This window comes from Carassius auratus, chromosome 24 (genome assembly GCF_003368295.1).
Source record: "Carassius auratus strain Wakin chromosome 24, ASM336829v1, whole genome shotgun sequence".
Classification (NCBI taxonomy): Eukaryota; Metazoa; Chordata; class Actinopteri; order Cypriniformes; family Cyprinidae; genus Carassius; species Carassius auratus.
This window is the reverse complement of record NC_039266.1, coordinates 15,707,846-15,723,198: the sequence shown is the minus strand read 5'-3', so window position 1 is coordinate 15,723,198 and position 15,353 is coordinate 15,707,846. Positions and strand designations below refer to the sequence as shown.

The following is a 15,353-nucleotide window of genomic DNA, read 5'->3' as shown; positions in this document are numbered from 1 at the left end:
TTTGCAAGGTTTGTGAAATTAAATGTCCATTAGTCATTCAAAGATCTTTTTAAATTATATAAATGCGTATTTGCTTAATGTTGACAGCAAATAAGAAAGTAGCATAATGTTTGCCTTTCTATTACTAAATGGTCTAATATAAAAGCAATCGTTATAATACTTTCTATATACAATAATTCCTTTGTTTAATCGTTCTATCTGATTTTTAGACAGACTTCTATCCGTATTAGAAAAAACTGTTAATGACGTCGATGAACAGTGGAAGAGTGTTAGCACTGTGTGTGCTCAGGCACTGCCACTCTCAGCAGCGTCAAAATAAAAGTCCCGCCTCGAATTCATCGGCCAAGCAGAAAAACGTATAGGCTGATGCCATTATTTAAAAAAATCCCTGGGTCTAATAAGCAGCGTGTACGTGCGTTGCGGACCCGCCTATACTAACACGCTCTTTAAATGACAAAGAAAAAACATTGCGCCAGACTTTAGACCAGGTTTGAGTTGGTCCATGGCGCAGTCTATTTTCAGCTCCTTAAAATAACAATGCGCCTGAACACACCTCTTTTTTAGACCAGCACACCCATGGGTGCACAAATGAGCACAAATGCATTTGCCAAATAAATGACGTGGTGTCGGACTGGAATTAGCAAACACAATTGCGCTGTACCTTGCGTCACATTGCACCAGTGTATTATAGGGCCCTTAGACTGCTGTTACTTTAAGAGCCTCCCAGATCCAAAATACTGTTTACTGATCCAATATATGTGTTTTTGTGTCTGTATGATCCTCACCATTGTTCTTCCTCAAGTTTCAATGTTGGCGCTCCTATGTGATCTCCAGCTGTACTTTGGCCCCTAGGGGCCTGGCTCTAATACATTTTCATGGCAGTGACAGCATAAGGTATACAGGTAGACCATTACACATATGCTACACCATCTATGCTTTAATTACATTGGTGATGATGGAGCTACATCTACCTTGTTGTAACTTGTTTACCACTCTCTAACTGAAACTAAGTGTGGTTTGAATCATTGGTTAAAGTCCATTCATCCTTTCAGAGAGGAGCTACAACTACTACAAAAACATTATTCAGGACTGATTACTGCGCTTTTATCAGTGATAGTACTCTACACGGAGAACAATAGTTACAATAAGGCTTGCTTCTAAACACTGTGATGTATTCAGATGTTTTCAGAGTTCATCAGCTCCATGCTGATGGCTGGCACGGGCCGATCCCAAGCACACAGTAGGACTTAGTGAGATGTGGAGTCTGGAGATGACCTCAGTCAATAGGACTGTCACTCTGCTAACAGTGACAGAGAACTTAGCACACTAATAAACAGTCTAGTTAATGGCCTGCAACTATTTTGATAATCAAATCATTTTCCAATGTTCTTCAAAGAGTGTCAGATTCAATTATATAATAATGTGTGCTAAACAGTGAGTGCAAAAAATAGCTGTTGTAATGTTGTAAATATAAACTGTGAAAATGTTGTAAATATAGCTGTGTAAATTTGTTTTGCATGCAATTTTCATTGTTTGCAATTTTAGTGCAAAGTCATGCTATAGATTTTAAGTGCATAACCTATTTCTAAACTTAATTTCTCATTGCAAAACGATATAAAATGCATAACAGACTGATAAAATTACAGTCAATTTTGGATGTTGTTTTTGTCTTCATTCATATTGGACAGTATGGAATCAGACAAGAAACAGGAATTTGGCATCCAGCACAGTGTTTTTGAGTGCTACAAACATAATTTATATGTATATAAATATATATTGTTTACAAATGGTAAGTTTAGGGTAAAAAAGTATCCTTTTCAGGTACAGGAACAGCTAATTACATGTCAAAAATTAAATGCATAGTCAAAATGTCTTGCATCTTTTTTTAGGTGTGCAAAATTATAAAGATATAGACTCCTTTGATACTCAAGTCAGTCTATGCTAGGGCTGTCACCATGTAGTTCGAAAATCGATTGCACAATCGATCGGACCAACCAAAAAAAGTTTTGAAAATGAAAATAGGGAATCGATTTTAACCAAATATGTACACTATTAATTTTAAAATAATTAAACAATTATAATAATTTATTGCTGACTTGTGCGTTTCCAGCGCTCTCTTTGCGTTCGTCCGTTATTTGACGTTGAAAAATCGGAAAAGACATGGAAAATCGATTTTACAATCGATTCAATGAAAAAAAAAAATTTCACACAAGTGACAGCCCTAGTCTATGCCAAAGGTTTCTTAAAGTAATGGGTTACCAGACGCATCAATAAATAGACACCAGATGGTGATTTATAGTGTTGCAAAAAAAAAAAAAAAAACTTTATATAAAAAAATTAATTTGTGTATAATTTTATTTTTGAATGAAATAATAATTTTATATAAGGAAAATTAGTTTGTATCTGCTTATAAAGTGTTAGAACCATTAAGGAAAATAACAGAATTTATACATATAAAAATAATATAAATATTTTAAAAATAATAATACACTAAGAATTTTTTATTTTGAAAATGTGTTTTTGCATTTGCCCATTCTGTTCATCGGTGTTAAAACCATTAAAGTAGAAACCACATCTTCCCGATTTAATTTCTGATTTAAAAAAAGAAAAAGGAATGGATGCAAAAGTACACAGACTATACACAGACAGTTCTGCAACACACACACACATACTTCCTTCTCTAAACAGTAAAATTCTCTGTAATAACTTTACTTTGTTTTTGACAGAATTTTGACTGAAATTATTGCATTCAGCTTCTTTTTGTGCTCATTGGGATTGATGTTGACATGCATGGACACATTCAATTAAATGTTCAGTTAAATCTATTTTCTGGTCCACCAAACCAGCATGAACCATCATAAACCAGCTTGAGCTAGCATGAAGTTCTTCTGATCTTTTTAGCAGGTCGGTTGCTGTGTGCTGTTTTCATCATAAATAACTTGATAAGGCAGTTATGGCAGAGTGAATGGAATTTAGTTTTCAGGGTTTTTTCTTGGAAAGAATGTTTCTGGGATACACACAAATGTGTTCACACACACACACACACACACACAGCAAGCAACACAATACAGACATTGATGGGATCCAGTGTGGGATATTCTGCTCAAGGTGAACTCTTATTTGCTATTGAGGGCTCTTTCCTTTTTAGTCTATCTGGTTATCTCTCGGCTTCTCTGCAAATGTGTGTGCTTGTGTGTATATATATTGGTTTTACCTCTCAGTAGCATTCTCTCTTACTTATATGTCCTATATTTCCAGGCAAAAACAGCTTCTTTTTAGCTGAGTTAAGCTAGGCTTTAAGTCACACCGTGTGCTTGTTTAGCATTTTCTTTTTCTTATCTTGCTCTGACTTTAACACTAATTCCAATACATATACCAGTGTATTTCTAAATGTCAGCAAAATTAGCTTTTAGCAGCACAGTATATGCATTGCAATGTTCGTTGTTTCTCTTCCAAGAAACCTGGCCAAAATTGCTTAAATTAAGTGTCATATTTAGGTGTAGATGAGCAACGGGTGCACATTCATGGTCAAAATAAAACAATTCACGGTGTAAATAAGTTCGGACTGCTTATTTATATACTGACCTGGTTTTGGTGTGATTTGGCAATCACTTTTTTAGATCGACTAACTGTAATATTGTCTAATATTTCTATTAGAACTGAAGCCATATATCTAAGGCATACCTTGCTGGTTTCAATGCAAAACTTTGACATTTCATTCACTGACACGCTTCACTTGACAGTGCTGAAACCAGCAGTGCATGTCATACTTGCCGGAAACCCGATATAAAAACCCAATATAAAAAAAAAAATTGATTTTAGGTTGATTCTAGGTTTAAAAATTATAAAAAAATTAGATAAAACTGTGCAGTGTGAGCACCAAAACAAATCTCCAGATGCTTTCATTAGAACCAGACTGAAAAACATATGTGTATCCCTGTTAATGACTTCTTCACTATACAAAACATTGACATCAAATTGCCAATGTCAGGAGAATCTTGCAGTCTGTATTAAGGTTCTTGTGCATGTGATTGGTCTGCTGAACTGATGTTAAATGCATGATGAATCACACAATTATTCTGCTTGAATATCCTTTCTGAATGCACACATTTTCACTGCTACATTCTTGTTTCACGCCTAGACTGTTCACTGCTCTCTCGCTCGCTCTCCTTCAGTTTATCTCTCTCTCACACACTCAAGCAGTCGACAAAAAGAAAGCTAACTGCTGTAACCTTATTTCATTCCCTGGCTTATAACTTTTCAATGTTATATTTCTGCACAGAAAATAAAATCACATTTATTTTTTGTGTGTGTTTTTGTTGAATGTTAATGAGGTTTTTAACTCATTTCAAAAGCTTGGGAGAGGCTTTTCTGAAGGATATGTGAAGACTGGATGTTTTTTCATAAAAAAACATGTGAATCCAAAATTAGAGATGTATACTGTCTTGTCGATATCTAATAGCTTTAAAGCCATTTTTGTTTTTATGCACTCCTAAATGTTGAAAAATTCACTTATAGCTTTTAAATATTTCAAATTAATAAGAAATGGACCATATGTTAACCATAGACCTTATTTTAATTTTAAAAATCAAAGTCCCCTTTTGTAAAATTGAAAATGAAAATGCCCTTTCTCTAATGTATTTTTGGACAAATGAAACTATTTAAAATAAAAGACAAGCCTTTGAATATGTACTGCCTCAACTTCCCGTTTCATGTCCTGAAGCATGTCATCACAGGATAAGAATTGCATATATTTAACCATCATATAGTGTCTTTAATAAGGGCTAAAGCTGAATGTAGACATGAGTCAGATTGAAAATATTTAAGCTGTGCTCTTGAAAATGCAGCTGAGATGTATGTTGCAGTTTTAAATATCGTCCACCTGCAGACTGACAACTTGATCTGCAAGTATGAAGCATCCAGAAAGCAGATAGTCTGTTCTTATTCCTCTAAATAAATAACTATGTCAGAGTGAGTGAGTGCGTGAAGCATGCAGACAGAACTTGCAGCGAGAGCAGAGAAAGATAACATGCAGGAAATTGAGAAAGGATGACAGCTCTATGTGAGCCAAGAGATGCTCGAGATCTCTGCAGTTCTCTTAACCTTTGCACACATCTTAAAGACAGATACCTTAAATTCAAGCTATGAACAGAACGAGAGAATGAGCGATCATTGCACACTGAAAATATCATTATAGCTTATTATATTACATGAGCTCTCCAAACAACCCCAGACCATATTAGACAATGCATGGTCAGTTTGCTGTCCACAGTGTGATTTGCATATATATTGTTTATTAAAATGCAATGCTTCTGCATAATTATTTACCCCTTTGACCATTACGGGTTACCAAGTCAAGAAAAAAATGAGGGCATTATCGCAGATTTGGTATGAGGAGTATATAAAAAATCAACTAGGTCAACCACCTCTAAAGGGTTTAACCAGATTGCCTTACTGTAAATGCTTTGTAAAAGTGCTGAATTTCCTCCAAGACATTGTTGCCTATTACTATTATGCAAATAATAGAAAAATATTATAATATTTTATTATATAATATTTTATGATTCATATAATATAAATATAATTAACATTCTATTTAAAATATACCTTATATTTAAAATATCGTAAAAAAAAAAGTTTAATATTTTTGTTATTGATGTTATTACTATTATTATTTAAAATGTTAATATATTTTTGTTAATATTCAGTATTAATAGAATTATGTTATATTTAAAGAGCCGTTTAGGTTTTTAAGTTCAATGTGGACTTCTTCATGTGTATTAAACAGACATGGGTAAAATAGACAATTAAATTATTAATCAGAATTATTTGTATTATAGTTAATCACCAGCCATATTTAAACAACCTTAACAGCTCTATTGGAGGGAGAGAGAAGTGCAGTACAGACGGCTACTTCTGCTAACAGACGGACAAACAGATGGAGAAGTGTTTTAAAGCTGTGTGTGTGTGTGTGTGTGTGTGTGTGTTGGAGGTTGATTCTGAGTCACTGTACGCCCATCCAGGAAATGAGCTCCTCTCTGCTTTGCTGCACGGAGGCCTACATCACGCCTCTCTGTCTGTCTGTCTCTGTTTTACACACACACAGTGGATGAGAATGGACTTGAGCTCCCTCTAGAGTATCTGTGCATTAAATCCCCCTTTTCTATTTTTAGGAGATAAAGAAAGACTCGAAAAAAGAGGTGAGGAAGGAGTCCAGCTTGGCCGGATCAAAATCAGACTTGTCCAATGGCAGCGCCAGCCCGAAATCAGAACCCAGCCTCAGACCCGCCAAGAAAGGTAGAGTATCTGATCTGTTCCTGATCCGAAAAGTAGTCCAGTGCTTATTCAGCATAAAACACACACACAAACATCCCCTCATGTCTCACAGCACAGGGGAGCGGTAAAAGTTCCCGTCGATCGAAGATTCAGTTAAACTGAGATCTGGCTCAGGTTTGCTTCTGGCAGATGAAAAGAGGGACAGTTAAATCAAAAAACGACTCTTGTAAAGACACTCTAGCCTTCTTAAATTTGCCAAGTGACCCATATGGATCCAGAATGTGTTAATCAGACTGGTCACGATGGGAGTGTGTGTGGGAGTGTGTGTGACTGGCTCTTCGAGAGCAGGTACAGTAATAGTCTCAGACCAGAAACCATTTACTCTTACCACTTCCTGAGTGTGATGCTACGTAATGAAACATTATTCAATTTCCCTACCTCAGATAATTACCGAAACGTCACAACTGGTCTTTTTGGGGCTGCTGTGTGAATCTCCTTAATTGGTCAGATTTGAGTTGTCGTGAATATATTGTCAAATTAAATTAAATACAAATTCCCAATTAAAGAATAATAAAACATGACAATAGGACATTTATGTTGATCTTATAAAAATGACTGAAGTTTTAGTGTTATTGTGTAATCGCAAAGAAATAATGACTTTCAGTATGATCGGTAAATAATAATTACCTTATTAAACAATTAATTAACTAAATCAATAAGGTCACAGAGATATGTTTAACCAAAAAAATAAATGGGACAGATACTCAAACAGTTTCTGGAGCACAAGCTCTGTTTACAGCCCTCGATTTAGATCACCTGATTTTCAGACAACAGTGTTAGTGTAGGTTCATGTGACTTTAATTCGTTTTGCAGATAGAGATGTTCACTTTCAAAGACAATGTGAGGCAAAATATGTGTGTCTCATTGGGTTCTCTCCAGTGTTTAAAGTATTGAAATCTTTAGGCATTCTCACTGCTTTTACGGCATCAAGATACTAATAATGGTCGGCGAGAGCTGGGCTGCCCAGTTTCTCCATTCTCTTGAGAACTGAAACTTTGGGTGTCTGTTGTTAAATGCTATTTGTTTTCATGAGCCACAGAGGTCTGTGTGTTTAGTGAGAAGTCTTAGACCAAAATGTGTAGCTAATGTTAGCATAAACTAAAGAGAAGTGCGACATCTAGTGGTGGAACGTGAACGTGCTGCTCTGTTGTATAGATAGATAGATAGATAGATGGATAGATAGATAGATAGATAGATAGATAGATAGATAGATAGATAGATAGATAGATAGATAGATAGATAGATAGATAGATATATTGCTTTTGAAAGATTATTTATCTATGTGTACGTATATCACATAAACAGGTGAGGCAATCAGAAAAAGGCGTTGCAAAGCTGCCTTTAGCTACGCTCCACAGAATGAAGATGAGCTAGAACTGAAGATCGGAGATGTTATTGAGATTCTGGGAGAGGTGAGTACTGCATGACTATCCTAGTCATGTTATAATTATTCATTTTTGCAAAGAGAACCTCTAATTTATTTCTAGTGCTTAAAATGCAAAATGTGTGTTTGCTCGCTCAGGTGGAGGAGGGATGGTGGGAAGGCGTTCTCAATGGCAAATCTGGATTGTTCCCCTCAAACTTCACCAAGGAGCTGTTGGCCGAGGCTGAAGATCTGACCCCACAGGACGACACACGCAGCACACGGACCAGTCAGTCTGCACTGCATACTCACTTGACCACTAGAACTGCTTCCCAGTCTTACTAACTACATGCCTGAGAAGATTTCCAGACATTCAGGCCAAGATAAAATAGGATGGGATTTGTTTTGGAGCACATTTTTCTTTTTATTGAAGACATATTGTCTTGATAAAGCGGTAAAGCAGAAATTTGGCAGATGGTGAAACATGAACTTTTCATCCTGTCACATATGACATTGTGATTCGCACCATTAGGCAAGCGGCTCCCACAGTAATTTGCGAGACTTGTGATGTTACAGAGTGAAGTGAGGTTAAGTGTGGAGGAATCTCCACCTCCTCCCTACGGCTGATGAAGTCATTTGGATGCGTGGTGAAACTCTTTTAATACATGGAAGAAATGCATCCAGACACTTATAAACTGTACGAAATAAATAGCCACGTCTAACCAGTTATGTCACAATCATTTTTAACCATTCACTTCCTCCCATGCTTTTAAGCAATTACAAGTGTTTAATTCAGTTCAATTCAAAACACTTGCTAAAAGAATATGACATTATTTTACTTGTTAAGTTGCATGGTATGTGACCCTTAACTGGCAACAGAGAACTGTGAACGTGCAAATTAGTTTTTTTAAATGATTGAAATATTAACATAAATTCTCAGGAGGCACTTTACTAAGTATTTTAAGTCAAATGGGTTTCGCTGACAAAAAAAAATGGAGAATCCCTAGCCTAAATTTACTTTTATTTTAATTAATATTATTTGCACTGCTGTTGAATAGTATGTGCAATTTAGGTCTTTGAAATATTTCTCTTATGCACACAAAGGGTGCATTTATTTGATCAAAAATACAATAAAAACAGTAAACTGTGAAATAACTACAATTTAAAAGAACTTTTTTATATTTCTGGCAAAACCCAGAAGTTATTCTAATATGTTGATTTGAAGCTGAATAAATCATTATTTGTAGTAATGTTGAAAATTATATGGTGTTTAATAATCTTTAAACTTTAATAAATTTTTCATACAGGATTTTTTTTAGTCAATGATTAATTAATTTAAAAATAACACAAAATAAATTATTGTTAAATTACCATATTCTTTTAAGCTGTAACATTGAACCCATAATACCAATATCAGAAATTTTCCACAAAGTCAGTTTCAGTGTCACGGCTAAAATTAATTTGCCAATGGTTCCAATTTATTATCACTGACCTACTGAGCTTTTACTATTGCGACAGCCCTACACAGCACTCTTGGCAAGGACAGATGGACTCTAACTGTTTAGCTGTGAAGTATGCTGCATGCAAAGGCTGCATGCAAATACTCAAGTCCTCCTTTGAAACATGTTTGTGTATCTGCAGGTATAAAGGACAGCACGGGCTCAGAGAGTGATGGCGGCGACTCCAGTAGTTTACGCTCTGATACTGGCAGTGTGTCCTCCAGCTCTGAGATTCAGCCTAAAAAGGTTCGGGGCTTCGGCTTCGGGGACATCTTCAAAGACCAGCCCATCAAGCTCCGCCCACGATCCATGGACATGGACAGTGAGATAGAAAAGGTGAGTTTGTATTACCGGAGTCTCTGTATTTTAATGAAGCACATTGTATGTGCGTTTCTTGGATTTTACGACTTTGTAATTACAGTCAGGCCGTCTCTATCTTGGTCCCCTGCGTTTACTCTGCCTTTGGCCCCACAGTAACTTGTTCATTAAAACCTTCCCGTCTTCCTGTCCCACTGAGAGCGGCACACATCCCTTTGCTCATTTCCTCATTTCTCTATCCATTGTAAGCTCTCATTATTAGCTCCACATTTAATTTATGTCTTTCATTTCTTTTTCAAACATCATTTTATTGATTATTTGGGGTTTGTGTTATTGCACAAACTTTGCATTTGGTGCGTGTCTGTCTTTTTTTGAGTTCTTGCTCAGAGTTGTGAGTCAGTGTGGTTAGGAAGTCAGTGTGAAATAGCAAGGTAGCTTCTGCAGTATATAGTTTATACCAAATGCATGTGATTTGCTTTAAGAATGCACAAAATTGGTACATTATCAGATATTGATTTCTTTAAACTTATCTGTATCGCTTGATTTGGGATAATTAATTATGCATGCTAATATCCTCAATTTTTGTGAATCTTTAAAAGCACCCAACAATCTTCAAAATATCTTCTTTGTGTGTGTGTGAGCAGGATGCAGGAGAATAACATGATTCACGAGACTCCGGCAAAATAGAAATATCTAAACATAAAATATCTAAAAACAAATAAGTTGCTATACGTATATTGCACAAACACAACAAGAAACAATCAGAAAAGTAACTTGATTTCTTTTAAAAGGTCGTTTAATTACATTTTCAGAGTAACTTGCCTAACACTAGTAGGAAGATGACGCACAAATAGCTGATCTGGCACTCTCGGTCACTTAAAAAGGAAGTTTTTATGAAAGAGGTGTTTATGGGACATCTTCCGCACTTTGTGTCTCTTTGTCTAGTCCGAAAGAGAAAGAAATCTCTCCAGATCGTCTCTGAATATCTATTATAATATATTCTAGCTTAACTCTTCTACCTGTTGCATACAGGTAACAGATAATAGTACGTTAGAGACAATTTTCTAATGAACAAGGCAAGTGATCAATGCAATATAGAAATCCAATGTCCTTTAAAAGCTGTAGGTTTACCCATATACACATTTACCACACCCTGACATGGCTCTCTTTCCATATCCACCCCTCTCCTCCTCTCTTCCTCTCTCTCTCTGAGTGGTTTCCTGACTTTAGGGCTGTTTTAAAGCAGAAGTAGGGCTTGTAAGACTGTAAGAGACTGTCATGACTCAGGGGGAGTGAACTGAAAGCTTGTTGGAGGTTCCTGTTGCAGGCAGGATTTGCGCACACAGATGTAGGTATCAACACCAGCCGTTTCTGAAGGATTGTTTTGTCGCTTTGCGAAAAAGGTAAATATTAAATGATCTATTTTTATCTGCATCGCCCTCTCTATCCTTTCGTCTTTCTATGCTAATGATGTCAAACTGGCTGAAAGGGAGCTGTTAAACGACGACCGAGATGTGTTTCCTTTCATGTGGCTGTAATTTGGGCTTTGAGACACAGCATTATGGGTGTTCTGAGGGTGGAAGTCATCGTAGGGTCTTCACAGAGATGTCATGAGGCCTTTGAGAAGAGCAGTGCAGCCAGATGTTGTAATGATGTTCTTATTATGGCGTTTAAGCATTTGGCTGCCACATGGTGCTTGTTAGTCCGACTCCATCGTGACTGCTTTAAATGAGAGGAAAAGGAAGAGAGGGAGAAGGAGGAAGAGAGGGGTGAGGTTTTTTCTTCAGCGAACACAGCAAATGTGTATGTGTGTGTGTGTGTGTGTGTGTGTGTGTGTGTGTGTTAAAGCCACATTGGGAGGAGCGTAGGATGTTAAAGAGCTTGTTGTATGTCGGGTGGGATTGATTCCCTGCCATGTTTGTGGAAGGACTGTGGCTCCCCTGCCGGAAAGAGGCCAGATAAACCGAGCCAAATGGACAGAACGCTATTCACACGCGTTTTCAATGTTTGAATTCACTGGGCCCAGGGTCAGTACTTGTAGTTGCCCTCATTGATGGCATTAACTTATAGACAGCATTATTAATTTTAAAGCATTAAATCGATATGAAATGAGTTAGTATATTTACATGTTTATAATTTTTTAAATGTTATCGTGTTAATGCATTAATTGAACACAGTGTTTTTTTATTTTATTTTATTACTTTTATTATTTTGAAAGTCCGTTACTTACTGGCTCTGAATACACATACAGTCAAATCACGGGTCACAGGTGGGGTGGGTTGTTGATCAGTACTGGTTTGGGATTGCTCTCATTACGCGTCTCAACCAATTAGAGCATTTGGGATGGGCCTAAGACTGCAGCAGTGCTCACATGAAGCGCTCACGACTTCATAAGTGAGAAATAGGAAGTTTCCGATAGCAGAGAAGCGCTCTCGTTCATCACAGTGGAGAGCATTGTTTATTTTATTTGGTTTGGGACGCGGTAACTTATCAAGAGTTGTCCTGCAGCATACTCTGATGCGTTCGTTCCCCCATTAGTGCAGGTCTCTACTCTGAAGATGCCTGTTATAATGTTATGATCGAGACTCTGAAATCTGAGCAAAACTTGTTTTTCTATAACAAACTATAAAATATTTGATATAAAAACGTTAACGGCCTGACAGTGACAAATAGCTTTGGTTTTATATGTAATTTGAATACATTAATTTTATAAATTGAGATTTACAATAAATATTTTTACTACTACTATGTAAAAGGAATATTTCTTTTTGTAAAAAATTACCTATTTTGTTTAAAGTGCTTGCAAACCAAATGTTATTGTATTTTTGTTCATATAGCAGTAATTTTAAATGAGAAAAGTGTTCAATACACTACTTTTAAACGCATTTTCTTCATAACTATTGAATTAACCACAATTAATTGTTATGTATATATATATATATATATATATATATATATATGTATATATATGTATGTATATTTATATTATGTAGAATAGTATGTCTGTAATGTCTAATATAAATGAATATTTATATTTTTAAAACTACTGTTCAAAAATGAACACAATATTTCTGTTTCAAATTAATGCTTCTCTATTGTATTTACAAAAATATGAAGGAGCACAACTGTTTTCAGCATCGATAATAATAAGAAATGTTTTTTTAAGTAGAAAATCAGCATATTACAATGATTCCTGATGAATCATGTGACACTGAGGACTGGAGTAATGAAGCGGAAAATTCAGATTTGTATTTAAGGAATAAATTATATTTGAAACTTATTTTAAGTTATTTTAAATTACAATAGCATTTCAGAATATTACTTTAAAAAATTTTTATATTACCTTTTTATATAATTTTTTTTATTTTTTTATCTCACTGACCCTAAACTTTTGAACAGTAGTGCTTATAAATTATCATTGTAGTATTTTACAAAGTATTTGTTTCTCCTTAGCATCAAATGGTGAAGAAAGCCGCTTCAGCTGTTCCCCAGGAAACCATGAAGGCGGAGCCTGAGAGTAAGGCCAAAGGTAACAGGATTAGATTACACTCAGCTATGGATTATTTAAATGCTTAAATTGTTTATGTAGTCAAATTGTAGGTGGATACAGCAATTGGTGCTTGATGTGACATTGTGACTGTGAAAATTCATATTACAGCAAAGGAGTTTTGCAAAGTCATTTTCCCGTACGAAGCTCAGAACGAAGATGAGCTGTCAATCAAAGAAGGAGACATCGTTACGATCATCAATAAGGTGAATGAAAGAAAATAATGAAATCTCGTGAGATCCAAAAATCCTCTTCAGATAACTTTACAGTATACTATACATCAAATATATTCTACTGTAATTACCATTTATGCATTCACATCACGTCTGGGCTTTTTAGAACACCAACAGACTCATGATATGTGTTTTCGCTCTGTGTAGGAGTGTGCAGACGCTGGTTGGTGGCTTGGAGAGCTAAACGGCAAACAGGGAGTGTTTCCAGACAACTTTGTGAAGCTATTCATTCCTGAGGTAGAAAAAGAGGTGAGATCTTCTTGTTTGTCTCTCGCTGACACACTTCAGCTGTTTCCAATGGGGAGCTCCCGTCCTTATGACAGCGAGCCTCAGTCTCTGAGTGAAGGCAGAGCTGTGGTGAAACAAACACACACACACACACACACACGCACGCACACACACGCTTCCCTCTGCCCTGTACCTTTGACTCCCTCTTCACCCTTTGCCTGATGTAGTTGCATGTCATTTGATGTTTAAGTACAGTTTGGCCTGAAGGGATTGTGTTTTTCATAGGACAGTGTGTATGGTTAACTGTATGTGTTTTAGTGTGAGTTGAACTGTGTTTTAATAAATGCATGTGGGTGTTTTAATAGGTGTACTGTTTGTTTTAACTGTGTCTGTGCTTACAGAGACCTAAGAAACCTCCTCCACCTGCAGCACCAACCACTAAACAGATCACAGGTAACAAATTCTTCTTCTTTCTTTAAATCCTCTCAGTATGTAAGCTTACATGCCCATCTGTGACTGACTGATTTGTTTACCTACTGTATGGTGAGGTACACTACTGTTCAAAAGTTTGATTCATAATGTTTTTAAAGAAGTCTCTTATGCTCATTAAAGCTGCATTTATTTGATCAAAAAAAATATATATTATCATGATAGGACAAATCTATCAGCTGTTTAATGGAATCTATTCTCTGTGAATATGTGTAGGTGTAACAAGATAACCCCAAAATCTCTTAAAATATAATAGACAAGAGTTCTTCAAAGCTTCCCGTCCGAGGTTTTGAAACTCCTCCCACATAATCTTCGTACTGATGTACCATGAAATGAGACTGAGAGACAAAGAGGGAACGCAGAGATCACTCAGTAGTTCTATTTCCAACACTGGTATATTGAAAAGTAGTAGATATACAGACAGATATTTGATTCTTTTTACATTATCAGAGTTAATATTGTTAAAAATCGAGTGTTTATGTCATTTCAGTGATGTGCTTGCAATAAATTGATTAATTAAGCCTACTAATGAAAATACTTGTGTTTCCATCACAAATTAAATGATCAGAATTACAATTTGAGTGAAAAGTTGAATTGTAGCACACTAACTAGAGCTGTCAAATTGATTAATCACGATTAATAACATCTAAAATAAATTTTTGTTCACATAATATATGCATATGTAATCTGTATATTTAAATATACAAATACACACACATGAGTGTATATATTTAAGAATATATACATTTCATTATATATTCATTTGTATATTATTTTTTATTATATAAATATATGTTGCATATATTTCAAATATATATGCATGTATGTGCATGTATTTATGTAAGAAATATATATTGTAGTGCTGTCAAACTATTAATTGCAAATATTGACGTCCAAAATATTTTTGTTTACAGAATATATGAGTGTGTACTGTGTATATTTATTATGTATATATAATTACAAACACATGCATGTATATATTTAAGAAAGATTTTATGTTCATATATTAAATATATTTATATACAATAGAAAATATGAATATATAAATGTATAAACGTAAATATTTTCAAAATATAAACTGTATGTGTGTATTTATTTATGCATAATAAATATACACAGTACACATATATTATGTAAACAAAAACTTTTCTTTTGGATGCATTTGCTTGCAATTAATCAATTTGACAGCCATCTCAGCCATGTAAAACATTTATGTAATCATGTTTAAAGTATAATATAATATAATAGTTTTTTAAACCTCTTTAAACTGTATTGCATTGTGGGATACAGTGGATATCTCAAGATGTATCAAAAAACATATTTTTTTTTTAACCTGATGA

The 15,353-nt window shown here is 35.2% G+C and overlaps 1 protein-coding gene across 3 annotated transcripts in view; it reads left to right on the top strand.

Moving 5' to 3' along the window:
- The window catches only part of LOC113042396 (SH3 domain-containing kinase-binding protein 1-like), a 47,960-nt gene that overhangs the window by 26,606 nt on the left and 6,001 nt on the right, over positions 1 to 15,353 (top strand). For all 3 annotated transcript variants that reach the window (XM_026201250.1, XM_026201249.1, XM_026201248.1), the window contains exons 3-10: positions 6,174 to 6,297; positions 7,642 to 7,748; positions 7,859 to 7,988; positions 9,341 to 9,534; positions 12,970 to 13,045; positions 13,175 to 13,269; positions 13,444 to 13,545; positions 13,926 to 13,977. In XM_026201250.1, the coding sequence (XP_026057035.1) occupies positions 6,174 to 6,297; positions 7,642 to 7,748; positions 7,859 to 7,988; positions 9,341 to 9,534; positions 12,970 to 13,045; positions 13,175 to 13,269; positions 13,444 to 13,545; positions 13,926 to 13,977 (880 nt within the window). The remainder of the gene's footprint in view (positions 1 to 6,173; positions 6,298 to 7,641; positions 7,749 to 7,858; positions 7,989 to 9,340; positions 9,535 to 12,969; positions 13,046 to 13,174; positions 13,270 to 13,443; positions 13,546 to 13,925; positions 13,978 to 15,353) is intronic.